The 18,473-nt window shown below is 35.6% G+C and overlaps 1 protein-coding gene across 6 annotated transcripts in view; it reads left to right on the forward strand.

The window, feature by feature from the left end:
* ZNF236 (zinc finger protein 236) overlaps window positions 1-9,961 on the forward strand; it is an 81,310-nt gene extending 71,349 nt beyond the window's left edge. For all 6 annotated transcript variants that reach the window (XM_072411535.1, XM_072411534.1, XM_072411531.1 and 3 more), the window contains 2 exons: window positions 5,160-5,336; window positions 6,319-9,961. In XM_072411535.1, coding sequence (XP_072267636.1) covers window positions 5,160-5,336; window positions 6,319-6,455 — 314 coding nt within the window. In that variant the 3' untranslated portion in view covers window positions 6,456-9,961. The remainder of the gene's footprint in view (window positions 1-5,159; window positions 5,337-6,318) is intronic.
* Window positions 9,962-18,473: the final 8,512 nt, after the last annotated feature.

Genomic DNA, 18,473 nt, shown 5'->3' on the forward strand with positions numbered 1-18,473 from the left:
TGTAGGTGAAGACTGCGATGTTAGCTTGGGGGACTGGTTTCTGGTAAATACTGGTGTTGACCAGGGCCTTACAGTGTGTGGCCATGGCATTGGAACATTTATTTAAGAAAAAGAAAAAAGGTTGACATATGCTTTACTTTTTAGGCACCTTGGCTACCTATCAAAAAAATTGAAAACATCAGATTAGTTTGGCTTTATAAAAATTAAGATTAACGTGAGCTCCAATAGTCAGTCAAAGGGGTTTGGTTGATTGCTATGCAATAAAGGACGTCTTCTAAAAAATAAATCCTATTAACAAATATGTCAGGACACGATGCAAATGCAACATTAGGTGTAACAAATAATTAAATTCCAAAAAACAACCAAACCTCATGTCTTCATCTTTTTTGTTATAAATAGAAAAGGAATAACAACCATTCCAAGTTATTATTGCTGTCTCACTGTGGAAATTATTCTTCTCTATTTGTCCTAGTGACAATAATACTGAGGTTTACTAAAATAAAGATTGAAACAAAATTGTGAGCTGTCACTGCAACAGGAATGGATGAGAAGTCTTGCTACTGAAACACTTTTTGTAGTGACAACAATTTAGAAGAAGATTTCTGCTTACTTTCTGTTTTTATGGGTAAAAATGATGGAATATCCCTTCCCTACTTAATCAAAAACAAAAATAATATTACTCTGTATATACAATGTAAGGTGCTGGAACTGTAGTCCTTGATTATTATGTATAACCCCATTTGCCCCAATCTATTTAATTTATTATACATAGAGTGTTAGTTTATGATTGGGTGCACCACACATTATTTGTTTGTCATTAACCTATCATCAACTTTTTTGGATTTAAAGATATAAAAGATATACTAGACATTTCATGATTTGCTATTTGTGTGTTTTTTTATATCCTAATGCATAAAATTGGCTTGTTTTAGAGTTGGACATGACATGTTAGTTTTTACATCAGTATAATAAAAAAGAGCCTTTTTGGCATTAAATAGTAGTTTAATAAAGGACTGAAATAATGTGCAAAATCAGCTCTGGAGGAATTATCTACAAGATTTACATCAGCAGTTTGCAAGAGAAAGCATTTGAATGCAATTTTCACTTTGGTGTTCTGCCAAGGCAGAAGCATTTATGAGAGAAGTGGTTGATATTGGGAAACTGTAATCAGTTTGCATACTGGAGAATGACAGAAATGAGGCGGTGCTATGTCAATATAATATATTTTAAAGTTGGCAGGTTACAGACAGGCATCAGAAAAGGGCTGAACTGTATGTGCACACACAACATGAGATGTTACTGCACCAACAGTAATTACATGACTTTATCATCTGTAGACCTATACTTCAATTCAGAAGTGATGCCCAAACAAAGATGGCATTAGTCCACTGGTAAGATACGAAGATGAAAACTTTTTCAGAATGCTGTAATCTCTCAGAGAGCTATAAATTTCCTGTGCTTGTCCCTTCTTAATTAAATCTAATTCTTAACACAATAAAGTGACTTATACATTATTGTACCCTATTGACAAATGAATGGTTGCAGCACAGCCCATCACCATTGCTTTTACAACATGCTAACTGTATCTTTGTTTACTGATTGAATAATTGTAATATATCGTTTTTAAACATTTTGTTCAGGAAATTGAATTCAACATATTTTTGTGGTTTGTATGGAATGTTGGAAGTGCAGTCATCTTATCAAGACCCTGGTCTCTGGATCTTAGACTGTATTTTGTTGCTTCTTGTGGCAGGTGATTTAAGGATTATTAGAGAGTTCATTTTCAGAGCACTTAGGATAAATGTTCTTCTGCATTATAAAGGAAGGTTATGCAGTTGCATTTTGCTGTTCCATGAGAACCTCTAAAAACCCCTGCCTATAATTTCATTGTCTGAATAAATGTGCAAGCTTCATATTCTAACAATTGCCATGAGCTTTCATCTTTCTAATAAACATCATTAAGTGGAAAAAAATGTTTACAACGTGCTCTGAAAAGTAGTTTATGTCTGATACATTTTTTGAGATTCAACATATTCTTCCATAATTGCTCCAATTTTCATAGTCTTTATAACAATTTTACTTTGTACATGTAAAGGCCCAAACATACAGGCAATGCCTTTAAATAACATTGGAACTTGAAGGCAAAGGAGAATATTTCCTTATGGAAATTAGCATTATTTTAAGGCAATGTCAGTTAGTTTGAAGGATCCATTGACAAAGATTGCTGTTATCCAAACTTCGCAACTTTTTGTCCTTGTGAAAAATAAGAGCCAAGGTAATAATTTCTGTTTATTTCATTTTATATTATAACATGTAACATAACATTTATGTTTTCTTTCATCATTACTAACCTTTTAGCTAATTTTACATGTTACACTATAAATCAATAGTCTTATGTTAGCACCAGGACTGCCAGAAATGAAAAAGCAGCTTATGGGAAGGTCAAAGGAGGTCAGCTGCGTATTAAATGTAACTTTTAATGATTTGAGAATCATTAAAATCAAACTGATCTCAAATGCAAGTTTAATGCACATGAAAATGATCTACAGAAAGGTCCTCAAAGATGATTATTGTAAATGGTATTATTAACTCTTCAATTTGTTTTATGTAGAGACTTATATAGTATAGTTCAAATTTATTAATCATGTATACCTGGATGGTTCTCTTTTCAAAATGTTTTGTGTGGATCACTCCTTATGATTAAATGAATAAATCCTTTTGCAGTTTTAATGCTGAAACATTCACACTGTTAAATGTACTTGATGACATTAAAGTATTCTTTATCCTTGCTCTTGGTAAAATTTCTGCAAGTAGAAAATATTAATCATAGAAGAAAAAGGTTAGATGATGCCAGATGTCTGCTAGCCAGTAAAAAAAAAGGCGAGATCTGTTTGAGTTGATGTTTATTTAGTCCCAGGACTGGATCACAGACTGTAGATTGGTGGCTGTTGTAGCAGAGGATTTTAGGATTATTGAAGTGTTTTTTTTTCAGAGTAATAAGGATACATTTGCTTCTCTTTTAGATTAAGGTTCACATATGGTCTTCTTATTCAGGTTCCATAAGAACTTTTAAAAATCAAGCCTGTAATTTCATTGTCTGAATAAATGTGCAAGCTTCATATCTGAACAATTTCTGTGAGCTTTCATCTTCTTAATAAATGTCATTAGGTAGAAAAAAATGTTTACTATGTGCTCAGAAAGGTAGTTTGTTCATGATACGAATTGTTAGCTGCAACATATTCTTCCATAATTGCTCCAATTTTCTTCTTTATACCAATTTTACTTTGTACATGCAAAGACTTAAACATACGGGGCAATAGCATTAAATAGCCTTGAAATTGAGAAGGCAAAGTAGAAAAGCGTCGCTTTAGAAGATGAAATGAATGATGAAATGTTACTTTAAGACAATGTCAGTATAGTTGAAGAAGCCAATTAACATACATTGCTGTGATACAAACTGTGCAACTCGTGTTCTCTCGTGAAGAACTACAGGCCACCTAATGACTTTTTAAAAATCATGAATATTTTTTTTTCTTTCATTTTTAGTAACCATTTCATTAACACTTTTAAATTTACTTAATGGGGTCTTTTGATATATTGATAATTTCTTTGCTTTTAATGATTATGTGCCAGATACCAAAGGACACCTTCAGAGGACCCGTGAAGTCTATGCTGGGTGATCTAACAAATCTGGATTGGATTTCCTAAAAGTCATTTGCTATTTGTTAGCAAATGCTTTCAATTCTGGACCAGATTCATTCCCAAGCTTCCCTTGATGAAAGTGTTTTCTCTCCAGCCTTGGAGAGCTTTATCAAATCAGGCCCTGTGCCTCGACAGGTTAGACCTAGCACAAGGGTAACCTACTCTGTATTGGGTGGTCTCCTTTCATCCCTCTTTTACTCAATTGGCATAGAACATTTAGCCTTCAAGGTATGGATTATTTCTTATATCCATGGTATGTTTATCCAAGCCTATCACTGCAAACTCCCCCTGTTTGTAAATAATCTGCTATTGTTGATCACCTCTGCTCCACATTTTTATTCTCTAAACCATCCATAAGTTTGAGTCTCAGTAGGTTTATTAGTTTTGAATTATTAATCTAATATGATTGGTACTGTTATATGGCTGCACTCCATCAATAAATTTCCTCAGTAACTGATAATTGTTGGTCATGCTTTGTAAATGTTGGTACCATAATACATATGGTTGGAATGCCCCTTAATCTCTAAATTCTGGTCATAGTTCTTGTAATAGTGTCATCTTTAAATAACACTGTATAGAACACTACATCTCCCAACATTCTCTATGTTACTTTACTTTCTAGTCTTCTCCGTAAGTTCCTCAAAAATGATTTCTTTTTGCATTTCTTGACAGCAGTTAGAATGGTAATCCGCAATAATTGAGATCCTCATTGAGTAAATTGAGGGACTTGAATTCATCTTGTACGTGGATCAATTTTATAACATTCAGTCACTTTCAATTGCTGGGTTTTAGTTTGATTTGTTTTACGTTTTAATCAAAAATTATTAAAACCAAATAAACAATAAAAAAAGTAACTTATGCATGCAGAGCGGTGCACATGCAGGACCTGGTATTCTACATGATCTCTTTGTTTTAGCTCTCCTGGCTGAACAACCGAGAGGTCATAGGTTTTCCACATTTCCCTTTAGTATGTAACTATACACCTGTTTTTGCAAATTTACCTATTTATTGTAAATTTTTATATTTTATATTTATATTCAACTTTATGTGGAATTCCAGAGTGTTTTTTCTTTAAATATGTATATATGAATTATAATATTTTTTTTTATTCAGTCTTAATTATGAGCATTCATAAACAGTTATTTTGAACTAGAGGCTTTCGTAAAAAGCTAAGATTGTAAACTGTCAACACATAACTGGTTTTCCACCATAAAGAAGTGGAGCTCTTTGTTTATTAGAGACAAAAATCTATTGCAAGAGCTTGGTGTTCTGATGTGAACAAAAGTAGAATGTACACAACCTCTAATTGTTCCCAAATGTTTTTTTTTTAAAAAAGTAAACCTTATTTACTTTTACAGTTCTAAATATTATTTGAACTGATTTTTAAACTTTAAAGCTGCTTTCTGCAATGTTTCAGCCCCTTTTATTACAACTATGTGATGATACTCTGTTCACAGGTGAACGACCATTTCAGTGCACACTATGCGAGAAAGCTTTTAACCAGAAAAGTGGACTTCAGGTGCATATGAAAAAACACACCGGGGAAAAACCATACAAATGTGATTACTGCTCAATGACCTTTTCCCAGAAATGCAACATGAAGCTACACATGAAGCGGACCCATTCTTATCCTGGTAGGTTTAGCCGTTTGTTAAGTGAGATGCCCTGCTGAATGCTACCTGTAAAGTAAACATTTTTTGGTGTCGAGTAATATTGTTCACTGAATCTTAAGAAACAATTAAAAGACTTAGGCTAAGTGCAGTTGGGTGTTGGGAACAGGTGTTCCTGGGCTGATCCATGTGGTTTCCTAATGAACCAGCAGTACAGGATTTGACAGTAGGCAGAGAACTAGCAATCAGTTTTGAAACTGATCTCTCTGAGCCAACAGTTGTTAATACTTTATATGTCAAGGCATGGCAATGTGACATGTGGTTGGATTAATACTAATTTTATTCAATATACTAAAATTGATATACTAGTTTCATATAGCTCTACAATGCACAGGTAACGGCTCCACCCAGAGGGAAATATGCAAATAAAGAAGTTGTTCTGTGTCAAATGCAGTCACAGTATTCATTTGTGTAAGCTCAGGGGAATCAAAGTAAAGGCCAGTGAATTGGAAAAGCATTTTGCATGTTATTAAGTATGAAAGCCGTATGCAGTAATCCAGGTATTTAGATTTTTTAACCCCATGCTTTTTCTATAGAAATACATAGGAGCCATGAGGATAGGTTAGATCTCTAAGGCTAATATATACAAATTGGAACAAAAGTTGGTTTTACTTGCACAACTAAACTAGTTTCCTTTTATCAGACACAAAGAATCTGATTGCAGTTCTACTATACTTTTTTTCTTTTTTAAAATCAGCCCACTTGTTTCTGTCTGTACCTAAAACACTTCCCTGAGTTACAGTTTTGCCCTTGACTCAATATAGGAAAAGCCGGAATAGACTGCTGTGTTTTACTGTCTGTTACTGTCAATCTGTTTTAGTCTCATTATTTGTATGTCACCAAACATCTGCTAAATGCTGAATTCATTTCCATGATGTCCATGCTTTGCAAAGAACAGTAACAAATGTGAGTCACTTGGCTCATTGAATGCATTATCGCATTACAGATCTTATTGAAGAAGTTTCAATGCACCAGGAGGAAGACGAAGGGGGGGAAGACATCACCCAAACTCTTGATTTGGAAGAAGTTGTTCAGGAAACATCAGGAGAATGGCAGTGTGGTATAACCAATGTTTTCCGATGACCAGAACTGTGTAAAACACATAAACATATATTAAACAGTCAAACATTAAGTTCAGACTTCTCTACATGGTGGAGTGTCATTCCACCATACAATGTTGGCAATGTAAATATTATTTTGGTGCTATGTGTTTGAAATGCTGACCAGCGTGTACTACAGTTTGAATTTCTATTTATACTCAGGTACTTCTGATAATATAATTTGCTCTTACAGAGATCACATTGTTGATATTTCAGTGACTCTTGAAGTCCAGAGCCTCATCTGGATGCAAAACAAGAGTCGGGGATGCAATTATTTCATGTAGTATAATGAAGTAAAGATAATTGCACTTTCTGACCTTTAATTCCTAAGCTTTTGTGATGTTCTGGTAGATACAATGCACACACAAGGTACATGCTGATTGAATGAAGTGATTTACAGCTGCATGTACATGTAGATTCAAGTTTACACACACAAATGTAAATACATTGTTATACAAAATTCTGACTTTATATGCAACGCCACTGATAGAACATTATGTTACAAGAACTTATATAAATGCTTGTTATATTTTGTCTCCCTAGGGTAACATGATAGTTTTTTTTTTTTTAAGTGGCTGGTCCATTTTATTGTAAATTAGTGTATGAGTACTTGATAGAAACTTGAAGTTGTTTATGACCACTTATAACTGTGTTATAAGTCTTAAGTTTAACATTTCTATTTTGGCTGTACCAGCAGTTTTTTTTGCTACAAAGTGCAAGTCACTTCTTTTTATTTTTTTTACAAGATGTGAAGTCTTGTTACCATGAAAGCAATATTTCACAGATAAGCAATGTTTTAAGTTATTTTTTTGACAACCTAGGAAAAAAAACCTTTATTTTTTCTTTTCTTTAGTCTCTATACAGTTTACATTAGGTATGCTTTTCATTTATTTAAAAGTGAGGTGAAGGGCATATTGATATTTCTTTTGGGTTCCCCTTAATCTTTGTTCTGCTGTCTTTTCACATATTTGAAGTATATCTACATAGTAATAGTTTGAAAATTAAGCTTTCCAAGTCAATTTAAAAGTTTTCTGCTTTGTTAAAAATGCCAAATCTGGGATGAGTCCATATAGAAAAAACACATTTTGATACATTTGAAATCTACATTTAAATGCTAATTTTGCAAGTAATATAGTAAAATCAAATTTGTTGGCTTTTTGCAGTTCATTTCAAACTGTGTCTGTGTATACAGCTTCTTGTCTCCTGCAGAATCCATCCATCAAGTATTAAGCAAATGTTGAAACATTCCAGCTGTGACTTTTATTCCTCCTTCATTGCTTATTTACTGCAAGGCCACATGACTGTCAAGCACTGTTTACTTTGTTGCTTCTGCAGTCTGTTAAAAGTTAAAAATTTAAAAAGTAGTTTACATGTAATAATTGAGTGGTTAAAAAATAAAATTAGGAATGTAATTTTATGTTTTACAAAGTCATAGTAACTGTAGAGAAAATTCCAAAACAAAATTACAAACCTTCACATAGTGACATGTTCAATTACTAGTATAAAGCTTGCTGTGCATTCCATTGTAGCTCATATATGAAAAGAGATGAGCAGTTATGCCAAAATTCGATCAAAGTTTGTCAAATGACTTTTATTTTTAATTGACATCTATGGCTACAAAAAATCTAAAATCTATATTAATTGCAAAGCCCCCAGACATCATATGGTTACAATCAGGGTGATGGTGTTAAGAGCACCTATGGAAAGAAGTCCCAAGTAAAAAATATAAACCTTTTCCCCTACTATTCCAATCCCGGCCTTCTCCAGGCATGTAATATGGGTGGCTAGAAAATCTGACGGAGGGTGCAATCATTTGCCCTTCTCCCTGTACATACCACGCCCCATGTTTTCGCTTAAAGGGGAACTAAAGTTCCACTTCCACAATTTGTGATCAGACAGGGCTTTATAGCAGAAAAAGACAGGCAATGCCCCTTCTGCAAAAAGCATTCCTATATGCTTGAGTAAACTGCTTGGGAGTTTGCATCGTTCCGGCCCAATCAATCAAAATAGCCGAAGATTTCAATAAGGAAGAGAAGGTAGTAGAAGATGATGGTGCCCCGCAACAGAAAGGGAAGTATAAACGGTTTCATTCCACTTTACAGTAGCAGACCCCATAGTAAAGGGACAAGTGCCTCATTGATGGTTGTGAGCCCAAATGGTTGTGGAGATTTGTGAAATATGGAAGCCCTCTTTAATAGGGGGCTCCTACATAGCTATCCTCTCAACCTAGGGAATGAGCAAAGAGATGCATAGTATTTCTTGTTATATTTGAAATTTGTGTACTACTTCTTAAAATGTTTTTCCTGTATACCAAATTTTTGAGTAAAATGTTGAGTATATGCTGTGTAGGTGATTGTACCAATTGATTTTGGACAAAAACCTGTAGATAGAAGCACTGGGATGCAAATGAGCTAAATTGTAATGCCAAGTAGCCCCCACCCAGCTTTAAAAACATATTTTCCTGCCTATATAATATTTGACCAAACAAGCATATTTTTATGACCTTACTATATTCAGGAGCTTTGCATTTACCTTGAATTGTTTACAGATGGCTTTCAAAAAAAAATTATAGTTTTTTGTTCACTTGGGACACATCTTCAGTGAAATTTCTCTAGCAATGCCACAGATAGTACTTAAACCTGACTGGGGTTCTAATCTTACCTCATTTTATTCAAATCTTAAAAAAAAAAAAAAAAGAAATCTTTAAATGATTTGACTCCAGTAAGGTGATATGGTATTGGTACTGCTTTAATAAACATGGTCTAATAAAACACATGAGAGGAACACATTATAGGTGGTTTCTATATTATTTCACTGTATTGATTTCATGCTAAAAATATTTTGTTTCTATTTTGATGCACATATTCTCTTTGTATATGCTTGTATATAACTAAAAAAAATGGATCAAGTTATTTTTTGTAAATCTGTAACTTCTATATCAGCAGCTTTCTGTAAATTGTGTAAAATAGTTTGTTTTATTGTCATAAAGTACTTGCTTCTGTTTGATTTTTACTTTCATAAGCTGTGAACATTTGCACTTTTTCTGATTTTGAATATGGCTGCTGCTCCTTAGGAGGTTTTCTATTCAAGCAATAAATTAGGCAGTCCCTTCCTTTTATATTTAGATGGTGGAGATCTGCCTTAAGTTTGTGTTGATAAGCTAATTTTTAATTTTCAATGTTGAGTAGTTGTGAGGACTCTATTGCTTAGCTTTTTTTAACGTAACACAGCTTGCACTTGGATAGCTATTATTAGGTTACCATTGCAGTTAAGCCACAGAAAGTTAACTTTTCACATAGGAGACTTCTGCCTATTAGTAGTATATGCTATAAGTTCTATCTGCCTATCAATATGAAACACACTTTTTTCTGATCCTCATGATTACATTTCCTGACATAACTTTCTACTGTAAATATAAAGCAGCTTGTGACTTAAACATCGTGTTTGTAAAATATTGAACTTAATGTATATTAAACAGATTTTTTTAAATATGTCTCTGTTATATTCCTTTGTACAGTACACTCCCAAAATGTGAGTACATTATTATAAATGTGTGTGTATCTTCTAACAGGTTCTGTCTGTAGGGGGTGACTTTGTATTTCCCTGCCAAAGAAGATGAGAATGGGTGCAGATCAAAAACATGTAAATATGCATTGGATGGCTATATTACCGAACATGTTATCTGCTGGATTCATTTGTAGAAGGATTAATACATTTAATTATTCTGACTGCTATTGAGACAAGAAATTCCTTTTAACATTAAGGATGAATTAGAATTTTTTTTTCTACCTTACTGGTCTTTTATCCAGCACCCTGTACTTTACTGTAGACAAACACTAGGATGGATCTTCTGGGTCCCCCGTTTCTTCTATCTGTGTATTCTATTTGCAGCAACGTGGTGATAACACATTCACTTGATTGAGGAAAGTTCTGGATTTAAAAACATTTGATGCACACAAAATGGATTTTTTTTGGCTATTGAATATTATATATATTTTTTTTGCTTCCAGTGTTCAGCTTTCATCTAAAGTACAATGTAAAATGATTGGGAACACGGCTGATTTGCAGCATATTTCTCCTCTGTTCTTGCCAAAAACTGTAAAAAGGGACCATAGGGCTTCCCTCAGAGTGGGGCTGCAGAAATAATATTGGAGTCTGAAATTCTCTGTCCTTTCAGATCTCTAGTTAGGTGGTTAACACAGGGTAATCATAAGAAAGATGCTGCAAACTGTGTTTTTCTATAACAGTTTGCATCATCCCGCTCATCCAAGATTAGTAAAGATTGAGAATCCATATATGAAGTAATGTTTTTCTCTGTGTGGTATTCCCCTGAACTGTGTTTGTTCTGGCTATTGGATTTTTATATGTACAAGGGAACATTGACTTTTAATTAAATAATCAGGATGATACAAAATCTGATAAGAAAGTTAGAAACGTAAACAAACTTTTATTTGAGAAAAAAAAAAATAGTCTGTAAAGTTTCGGTTGATTTACCTAATCCTGGTTAGACTGTTGGTATTTTCTATAAACAATCAAACATATTCCCATTGCTCTCTGCATTTCCTGGTGACCATTGTCACTGGGATAGATGAAGAATTTGAAAACTTTGAGTTGTCACCAAAACAAAAAGTGAACATGCCAGCCTGAAAGCTGAAGGTTGGCAATGGCAGCCACACGATCGGTTATGTATGATCTTGTGGACATTTATGATTTACCATTTTGCAGGAACTAGGTATAAATGGCTAAACTCATCTTCCAGTTCTGCATAATCCTGTTTTGTTCAGCCAGTGGCTATTTTAGTCTACAGCACTTCATAAATTAGATCTATAGGAAGATTACATACATGAATGTCTTACTTTGCCAATGTTTCACATTGGGGTCATCTAGTTTACCCAACATTTCTCTGGTATTTCTTTACTGATAAGTACATTCTACTTACATCAAGATTTTCTCCACTTTAGTCAGTGCAGCTGGCTGGGTTAAATGCTTTTTTAGTCTAGGGGGAATTAGAATAAGCTGTAATATACATGGGCTTATGACTGGTCCCATGAAGTTGACTCTCTTACTGAATTCTGCTGGTTGCATGCTTTCCCATATCATTCTCTTTAATGTGGGTAAACTATGCTAACATTTTAAAGCTGTTGAAAATGTATCTTTATAGTACTTCTTTTGATCCCTGTATTAAAGCACTTGGAGAGGGAGTAGCAACAATCTTCATGCACAGGTACTGCCAAGAAACATGCAGAAGAAGAGCGCAGAGCAATGTATCCATTCACAGGTAGGAACAGGTAGGTTGCCATGCTGTACTGTTTAACCACAGTAAAGAAAAATCAAGTAACTACTCTTGCTGTGTTTTCTGGCATGGCCTTGTAACTGGTAGGAAATACAAATCATTTGGCGACTAAAACACTCTATCATACGCATTGTATCTGCTCATTCTGCTGCTTGCCTCAAATTCAGCCTGGTTCTATTATAGCTAACAGAATTGTAAACTGTCATAAACCTTGGATAACGTTAAATCATCTCTTCCAGAAGCTTTGTCATTATTAAACTGAAAACATTAATAGAGCTGACAACTTGAAATCATTTGCTAGTGCACACAGTTGCACCCTTGTGACTTATCAATCATAAGGGAAGTTCTGTGGAAAAAACAGAAACATAGTTTGATAGTCCAGATGGAATTTTCAGGATAAGACAATATTAGCATAAAGTGAGAGATGTGTTTGCACCTGGCGGATTTGGTTTAATTTGTTACTGCCACCACATGACTCTGATTGATTTACAGTCGACTAGAAAAGAATTCAAAGGTGAAATGTGTGTTGCATTTAATACAGAGCCATCTGGAATCCAAACCTTACATCTGTGTAATTCTAAGGCCTAGTTAATGGAGTATTATGCAATGCTAGGCTATAGCTTTTCAAACTTGTCATAGGGTAATTGTTCATGCTGTACATCTAGCAGATTTAGCTCAATAAATATGGATACAGTTATAGTCGGGGTCCAATATAGATTGGGGATTATGGGACGTACAGTGACTTCAGAAAGCATGTTGAATTTTTTCAGTTCTGTTGCATTCCGATTCTACAATCCTTTAAATTCTTTTATTCAATTTTTGTTCTCAGTAATCTACAATTAGTACCCCATCAAGTGAAAACAGAATTTTAGACAATTGTGTAAGTTTTTAGGTATTGTATAGTCTGGGAATTAGCTCAGACTACAGCCAGCATGTATTTCACCAAAAGGGTGTAACAACACAAGTCTTTATTGGAATAATCTAAAAAACAGCTTTTTTTCAGCAACTCAGGAAGGTAAAAACAATAGAGAAAATGGCTTACTTCAGCCTAGTGGTGTAAATGTCCATAGTCCATCAGAACGTCACCACGATAAGCATGAGTCCAATACAAGTCTCTCGTGAGGGTCCAATCCCCAGCGTGTGGTTTCCAAGGTCCATAAGCCAATGAAGTCAAGTTAGCATCAACAGCAACACCACTTCTGTACTTGATTCCCCACAAGCTTGTTTGCAGGCAACTTCCTGCATTTCCCTTTCCCTCTTGCACACTTGAGCCCTTAATGGATTCCTACCTTCCTGCTAGGTGTGTACTTAGATGGACTGAAGAGGCCCACCCAATCCTTCCCCTTCAGTCCAGAGTCCGGGTCCTGTGACAACTAGGAATAAAACACAGCAACATAGTTGCTTAACATAAAAATAATCCCAAACTCCTTTCCTGACACCCTAGTCTAAAAGGGCCAGCGCCCATATATAGGAGAAATGTACCTTCCATCAAGGATCCAACCCTGTGATCCTGTGCAGTATTCAGAACTTTACTTCATATGTAGTTGAAGCACCTTTGGCAGCAGTTACAGCCTTGAGTCTTTTTGGGTAGGATGCAATAAGCTTTGCCCACCTTAACTGGGGGATTTTCCTGCCATCTTCCTTGCAAATCCTCTCAAGCTTAGTTAGGTTGGATGGGGACAATCGATGGACAGCCATTTCTAGGATATTTAGAGAGTTGTCCCCAACCACTCCTGTGTTTTTTTTTCGCTGTATGTTTTGGGTCATTGTCATGTTGGAAGGTGTATTTTCTGCTTAGTCTTAAGCACTTTGGAAAGTATATCTCAATGTACTTTGCTCCGTTCAGCTTTTCCCCAATCTAGACCAGTTTCCCAGTCCCTGCTGCTTAATAACACCCTGACGGCATGGTGCTGCCAACAGAATGCTTTACTGTTGGGATGATATTGGGCAGGTGATGAGTGGTGCCTGTTTTCCTCCAGGATCAAGGCAAGGCCAAACAGTTCAGTCTTGGTTTCATCAAAGTCTTCATCAAGAGAATCTTGTTCCTCAAAGTCTAAGAGTCCTTCAGTAGCTTTTCATGTGTTTTGCACTGAGAAGAGGCCTCTGTATAGCCACTTTGCCATAAAGCCCAGAACAACTGCAGTTATGGTTGTCCTTCTTGAACTTAGTCCCACCTCAACAAAGGATCTCTGGAGCTCAGTCAGGGTGATCATTGGGTTCTTGGTCACCTCTCTCGCCTCTCCTTGGATTGTGACCAGCACTCGGAAGAGTACTGGCTGTGCCAAACTTCTTTTGTCCAAATAATGTAATGTACCAGAGGTGGACTTCATTAAAGGTGCAGAAACATCTCAGCAGAAAGTATTATTGCAAACGATCTGAATACTTATGTAAATGTGATATTTCAGATTTTACTTTTTAACAAATTTACTGATTTGTCTAAATATATGTTTTCACTTTGTTGTTATACGGTTCTGAGTGTAGATTAATAAAAAAAAAAGCGTCATCTAGAAATTTCCTAAGCAATCATTTTAATTTTGTTATATATTTTTGTTCAGTAATAAAAAGGTGAGCTATATTCAGGGAGCTATATACAGCAAACTTCTTCCAGCCATGATCTGTCTGTAATGTAGATACTTTCTGATGACATAACTGAATGTGAAAACAGGTTTTATTTAGTAATTTTATTAAAATTTGGATTAGGGGAAGGACCAGGGAAGACAAAGCATTGGCAGATTGAACTTCAGTTCTTTGACATTTTATGAGTAGCAGAAGTCTAGAACTGATTAAACTCTACTGTAAGTAATATTTCCTTTTCTTTGAACAAGAGCCTTGCCATATTCTTGGGAAATAAGAGATGAAATGTTAGGCACACCAGAGATTGTTTGTTTTTTTTGATCTGATAACTTTTTTGTACTGAAATTCCAAATGTAACACTGAAAGCTGCCAACAATTTAGTCACATCCCCGTGCTTTTCTTTTCATCCATCACACTAGCTGTTGTGAGATGTCTATAGTTGTGTTTATTCAGGCTTTTCAATTTCTTGTTTGCTGTATCCTACAAGTTTTAAGCTGAAATTTATGCATAGTATATTTCAAGCTGAGTCTATTTGGTGGTCTCAGAAAAGATAACTTTTGGAAGGTACACATCTATAAATTTATATAGAATCTTTATTTATTGAACCATATATTTCTTATTGATACAATGAATAATGTTATATCATTATAATATTTGCCTCAGGTTGCGCTCAGGATTTGTCTTGTTTGTAGCATTACAACGTGGAATTTAAAATCGAGTTTTTGGGGTTAGTACAATTTCTGCAACATGAAATTTGAAGGTGCAAAATATTTTTTTTTGTGACACAAACAATAATAATACAAAAAACAATAGAAATCATATGTGTGCATATGTATTCACCTTAACCCCTTTCCCTCTCTTGTCAAAAAGTTTTAGAGCCATCTTTTGCTGCAAATAAAACTGCAAGTCTCTCTGGGAGTTTCTCTGTTAGATTAGCCCCATCACGGTTCAATGTCAGATATGGAAGCTTCACCTACTTTATTCTCATCCTGAAAATTTGGGTCTCCTGGTTGACATACTGACAAACTGGCTATAGTCACTAGTCTGGCTCTAGTCACTCAAAGTCACTAATCCAGAACTCGAATGATGATTTCTGACTTTCATACTCCAGGTTAGTAATTTAAAAAGTATTGAAACCAGCATATGAACTATTTATAACTGCAGCAGTTATTAGATTTCTTCCAGGTAAAACCATACTTCATTGGGCCTGATTTATTAAAGTTCTCTAATTTGTTAGCAAATTTTATTTCAATTCTGGACCAGATCCATTTCAAGTTTGCTGGATCACCCAGGTTCACTGATTAAAGTGTATTTTCTCCAGCCTTGGAGAGCTTTATTAAATCAGGCCTTTGTGTGTACATTTAGGGATTTTCCATAGCTAATCAGTAAATACCATAATGATGTGTCATGTATTCCAGTTTTAAAATGATAAATTATCTTGATTACTCAGTTCTGTTCCATTTGCATTTATAATCTGATGCATCATTATCCTCCTGTTTCGCCTATGAGCATGTTCTACACATAGCCCTGTCATTTGCCATTTGCTGTGTTTTCTCATACACTGTGTGATCCACTTCCCCCTGTCAGTTGTCGTTTTTATTGCTTTTACCTTGTACTCCATTCAATTGTCCCCTTCATAATAAGAGTAAGCATTTCTATATATATATGGATCCAGTTTTCATTACTCTAAGTGTCTTCGACTTTTTGTTTACTTTCTACAAGTACATCCTGTATCGGTCTCTGTCTGGTTTCTGTGGCAGGAACATTTTCTTTTCATCTTATTGGTCTCATTTTCTTCTAGAACATAAAAGGTTTTTTTCTGTAGTTATATCTGGTCAGATTCAATGACTTTGCACCTTTGGAGCAATAATATGTTTGTAAAAATGGTATATTAATTTTTCCATTGTCTGTTTTAGGGAGCGAATCTAGCAATGGGTGTGGTTATGATTTTCCTATATTCCATACCAAGGGTGCCCAACCTACGGCCCACATCCAGCCTGAGTAGCTGCCAGATCAAGCCCTCTGCTCGCTGTCTTGTAGGGGATGGGGCATGCGCATCTCCTATGTTCATTTATATGATTGTGCTGCCAGGAGAGGGAGACAGTGGGCAAGTACTATAGACCTGGCAATTAGCTGTGACTGCTCCCCACCCACCTTGTACTGTGAGATAATCCCAGCAGCAGCATGAGAGCTGTGTATGTGGCCGTTACCAAAACTTCTTATCTCCTACACTGATTATCATATAAATGTGATATTTTCAGGGTACACAAGGGACTAAACCATATTTCGGCCCCCTAAGCCTAAGAAGTTGCCAGATATGGGGTCACAAGCATAAATTCCGAATAACAATCAGAGAAATTTTCACATTAAGGGAGGCTATTTCAAGACAAGGTTGCCCAAATTGAGTTTGCATGTTGAGGACCCCCAGGGGCCACCTCCATGGCAATAAGCATTAGGGTACTGTCAATTCACTCTGTGCTTTGGTGCCATAAATATATACTTGGTCATTCACAAAATTTCAAGACTGCGTTTATACTGGTGGTGGGGTTGCGGTGCAGTTACCCTTTCCTCATACCTTGCCTAGGGGAAGATGCTCAGTACTGCAGAGGTGCTTGTTACACATAACTGACCACTTATCTTCTGTGACCCTCAAGGGATGTTGGCAACTGGAAATGTGGGAGCCAATAGGAAATGCCTTTTGTCTCCTCAATAAAAAACAATATCCATCAGATAATGTTTAACTTTCACACTTAGCTATCACTTTACTCTCTATAAAGGAAAATGTGACTGCAAGTGCAGGACTCATAGCAAATTCCCCCTAACATTTAATCATCATGGCACCATCACCAGATATGAAAAACTATACCTATTATGTCGTGCTACCCTATCACACATGGCCACTTACCTTCTGTGAACCCTAATTTCTCAAGAACAGGGACATATAGGGACCTGAAGATGACAAAGTAAGAACCTTCCTTCACTATCTGTCACATGAATTCCATTTCTCTGGAACTTTTCATTGCTGAGATTTTGGGTTACAAAGAATGTTAGCAGCCCCTCTAAAACTGACAGGATGCATTGTATGGTGTAGTTTCTGCTCTGGTACAGGAATAGTGAGCCGGGAGCAAAATATGACCAGGACTGTATTCAATTTAATTTTATTTTAAAGTAAAACTATTCTAGGTTTAAACATACATCTTTAATGTTTGTCTGCATTGTGGACCAGAGTTTTGTCTCAGTGTCAACAGCGGCCCCATTGTGTTCCATTGGGTTGAACTTCAGGCGGCTATAAAAAAAATAATAAAAAAACTTTTACACTTTTATATTTGCTAAGCCATTATCAGTCCTGTAAGCTAAATTGCACTAACCCCTACACCACCCACAGCTACCTCCCTAAGTTCCAGTTCACTTGGGTCTTCCTTAATGGGCTATTCAATTATAGTATATACTCAGCTCTGGCTGTGCAACCCAATAGGCTTGATTAGGATGTATATTAGGGCTGTGGTTTTGAAACTAAGATAAGTTAGCAGAGGGGTGGCGGAAAGAGGGTAGCTTAGGAAAATGTATATTAAAAAATGTAAATGTCCTATTAGGTACACCTAATTTTAGTACCTGATTTTTTTGTATTATACATCAAGATGCAGACTGCAAAAAACAAGGAACTTTGAGCCAATCAGTGCTCTATTGCTTTGCATAGCATTGTTGGTCTAACAATGTAGACAGGAGAGAAAAGTTTAGAGATGACCTCATCAGTGTGCAGTCATGCCATCTTTACTTATTGGCTAAAGTAATCTGTAGCGTTTTATGAGCCATAGCTGTGCTGTCTGAACCACAAAAATGGTTAAACAAAATGGAGGTGGGTAAGACAGTTAAAGAGTGCATTTATCTGTTTGCCTACATTCATGTTTGTAGCTGAATTCCAGGCAAAAATGTCTTTAAGACCTTGAGGAACACACAGTGCAGTTGGTATAGCTCTATATCTGGTAGTAAATTAGTAAAAAAAAATACACGGCTGCAACCATATAATATCTCTGTTAGGCTGTTCCACCAAGTTAATCACTCTCTAAATCATTGTCCTGGAAGAAATGTGAAAAACAGGAGCTCTTCAGCTGCTAAAGGTCAATGACTCGGCCA

This window comes from Pyxicephalus adspersus, chromosome 5 (assembly GCF_032062135.1).
Source record: "Pyxicephalus adspersus chromosome 5, UCB_Pads_2.0, whole genome shotgun sequence".
Lineage (NCBI taxonomy): Eukaryota > Metazoa > Chordata > Amphibia > Anura > Pyxicephalidae > Pyxicephalus > Pyxicephalus adspersus.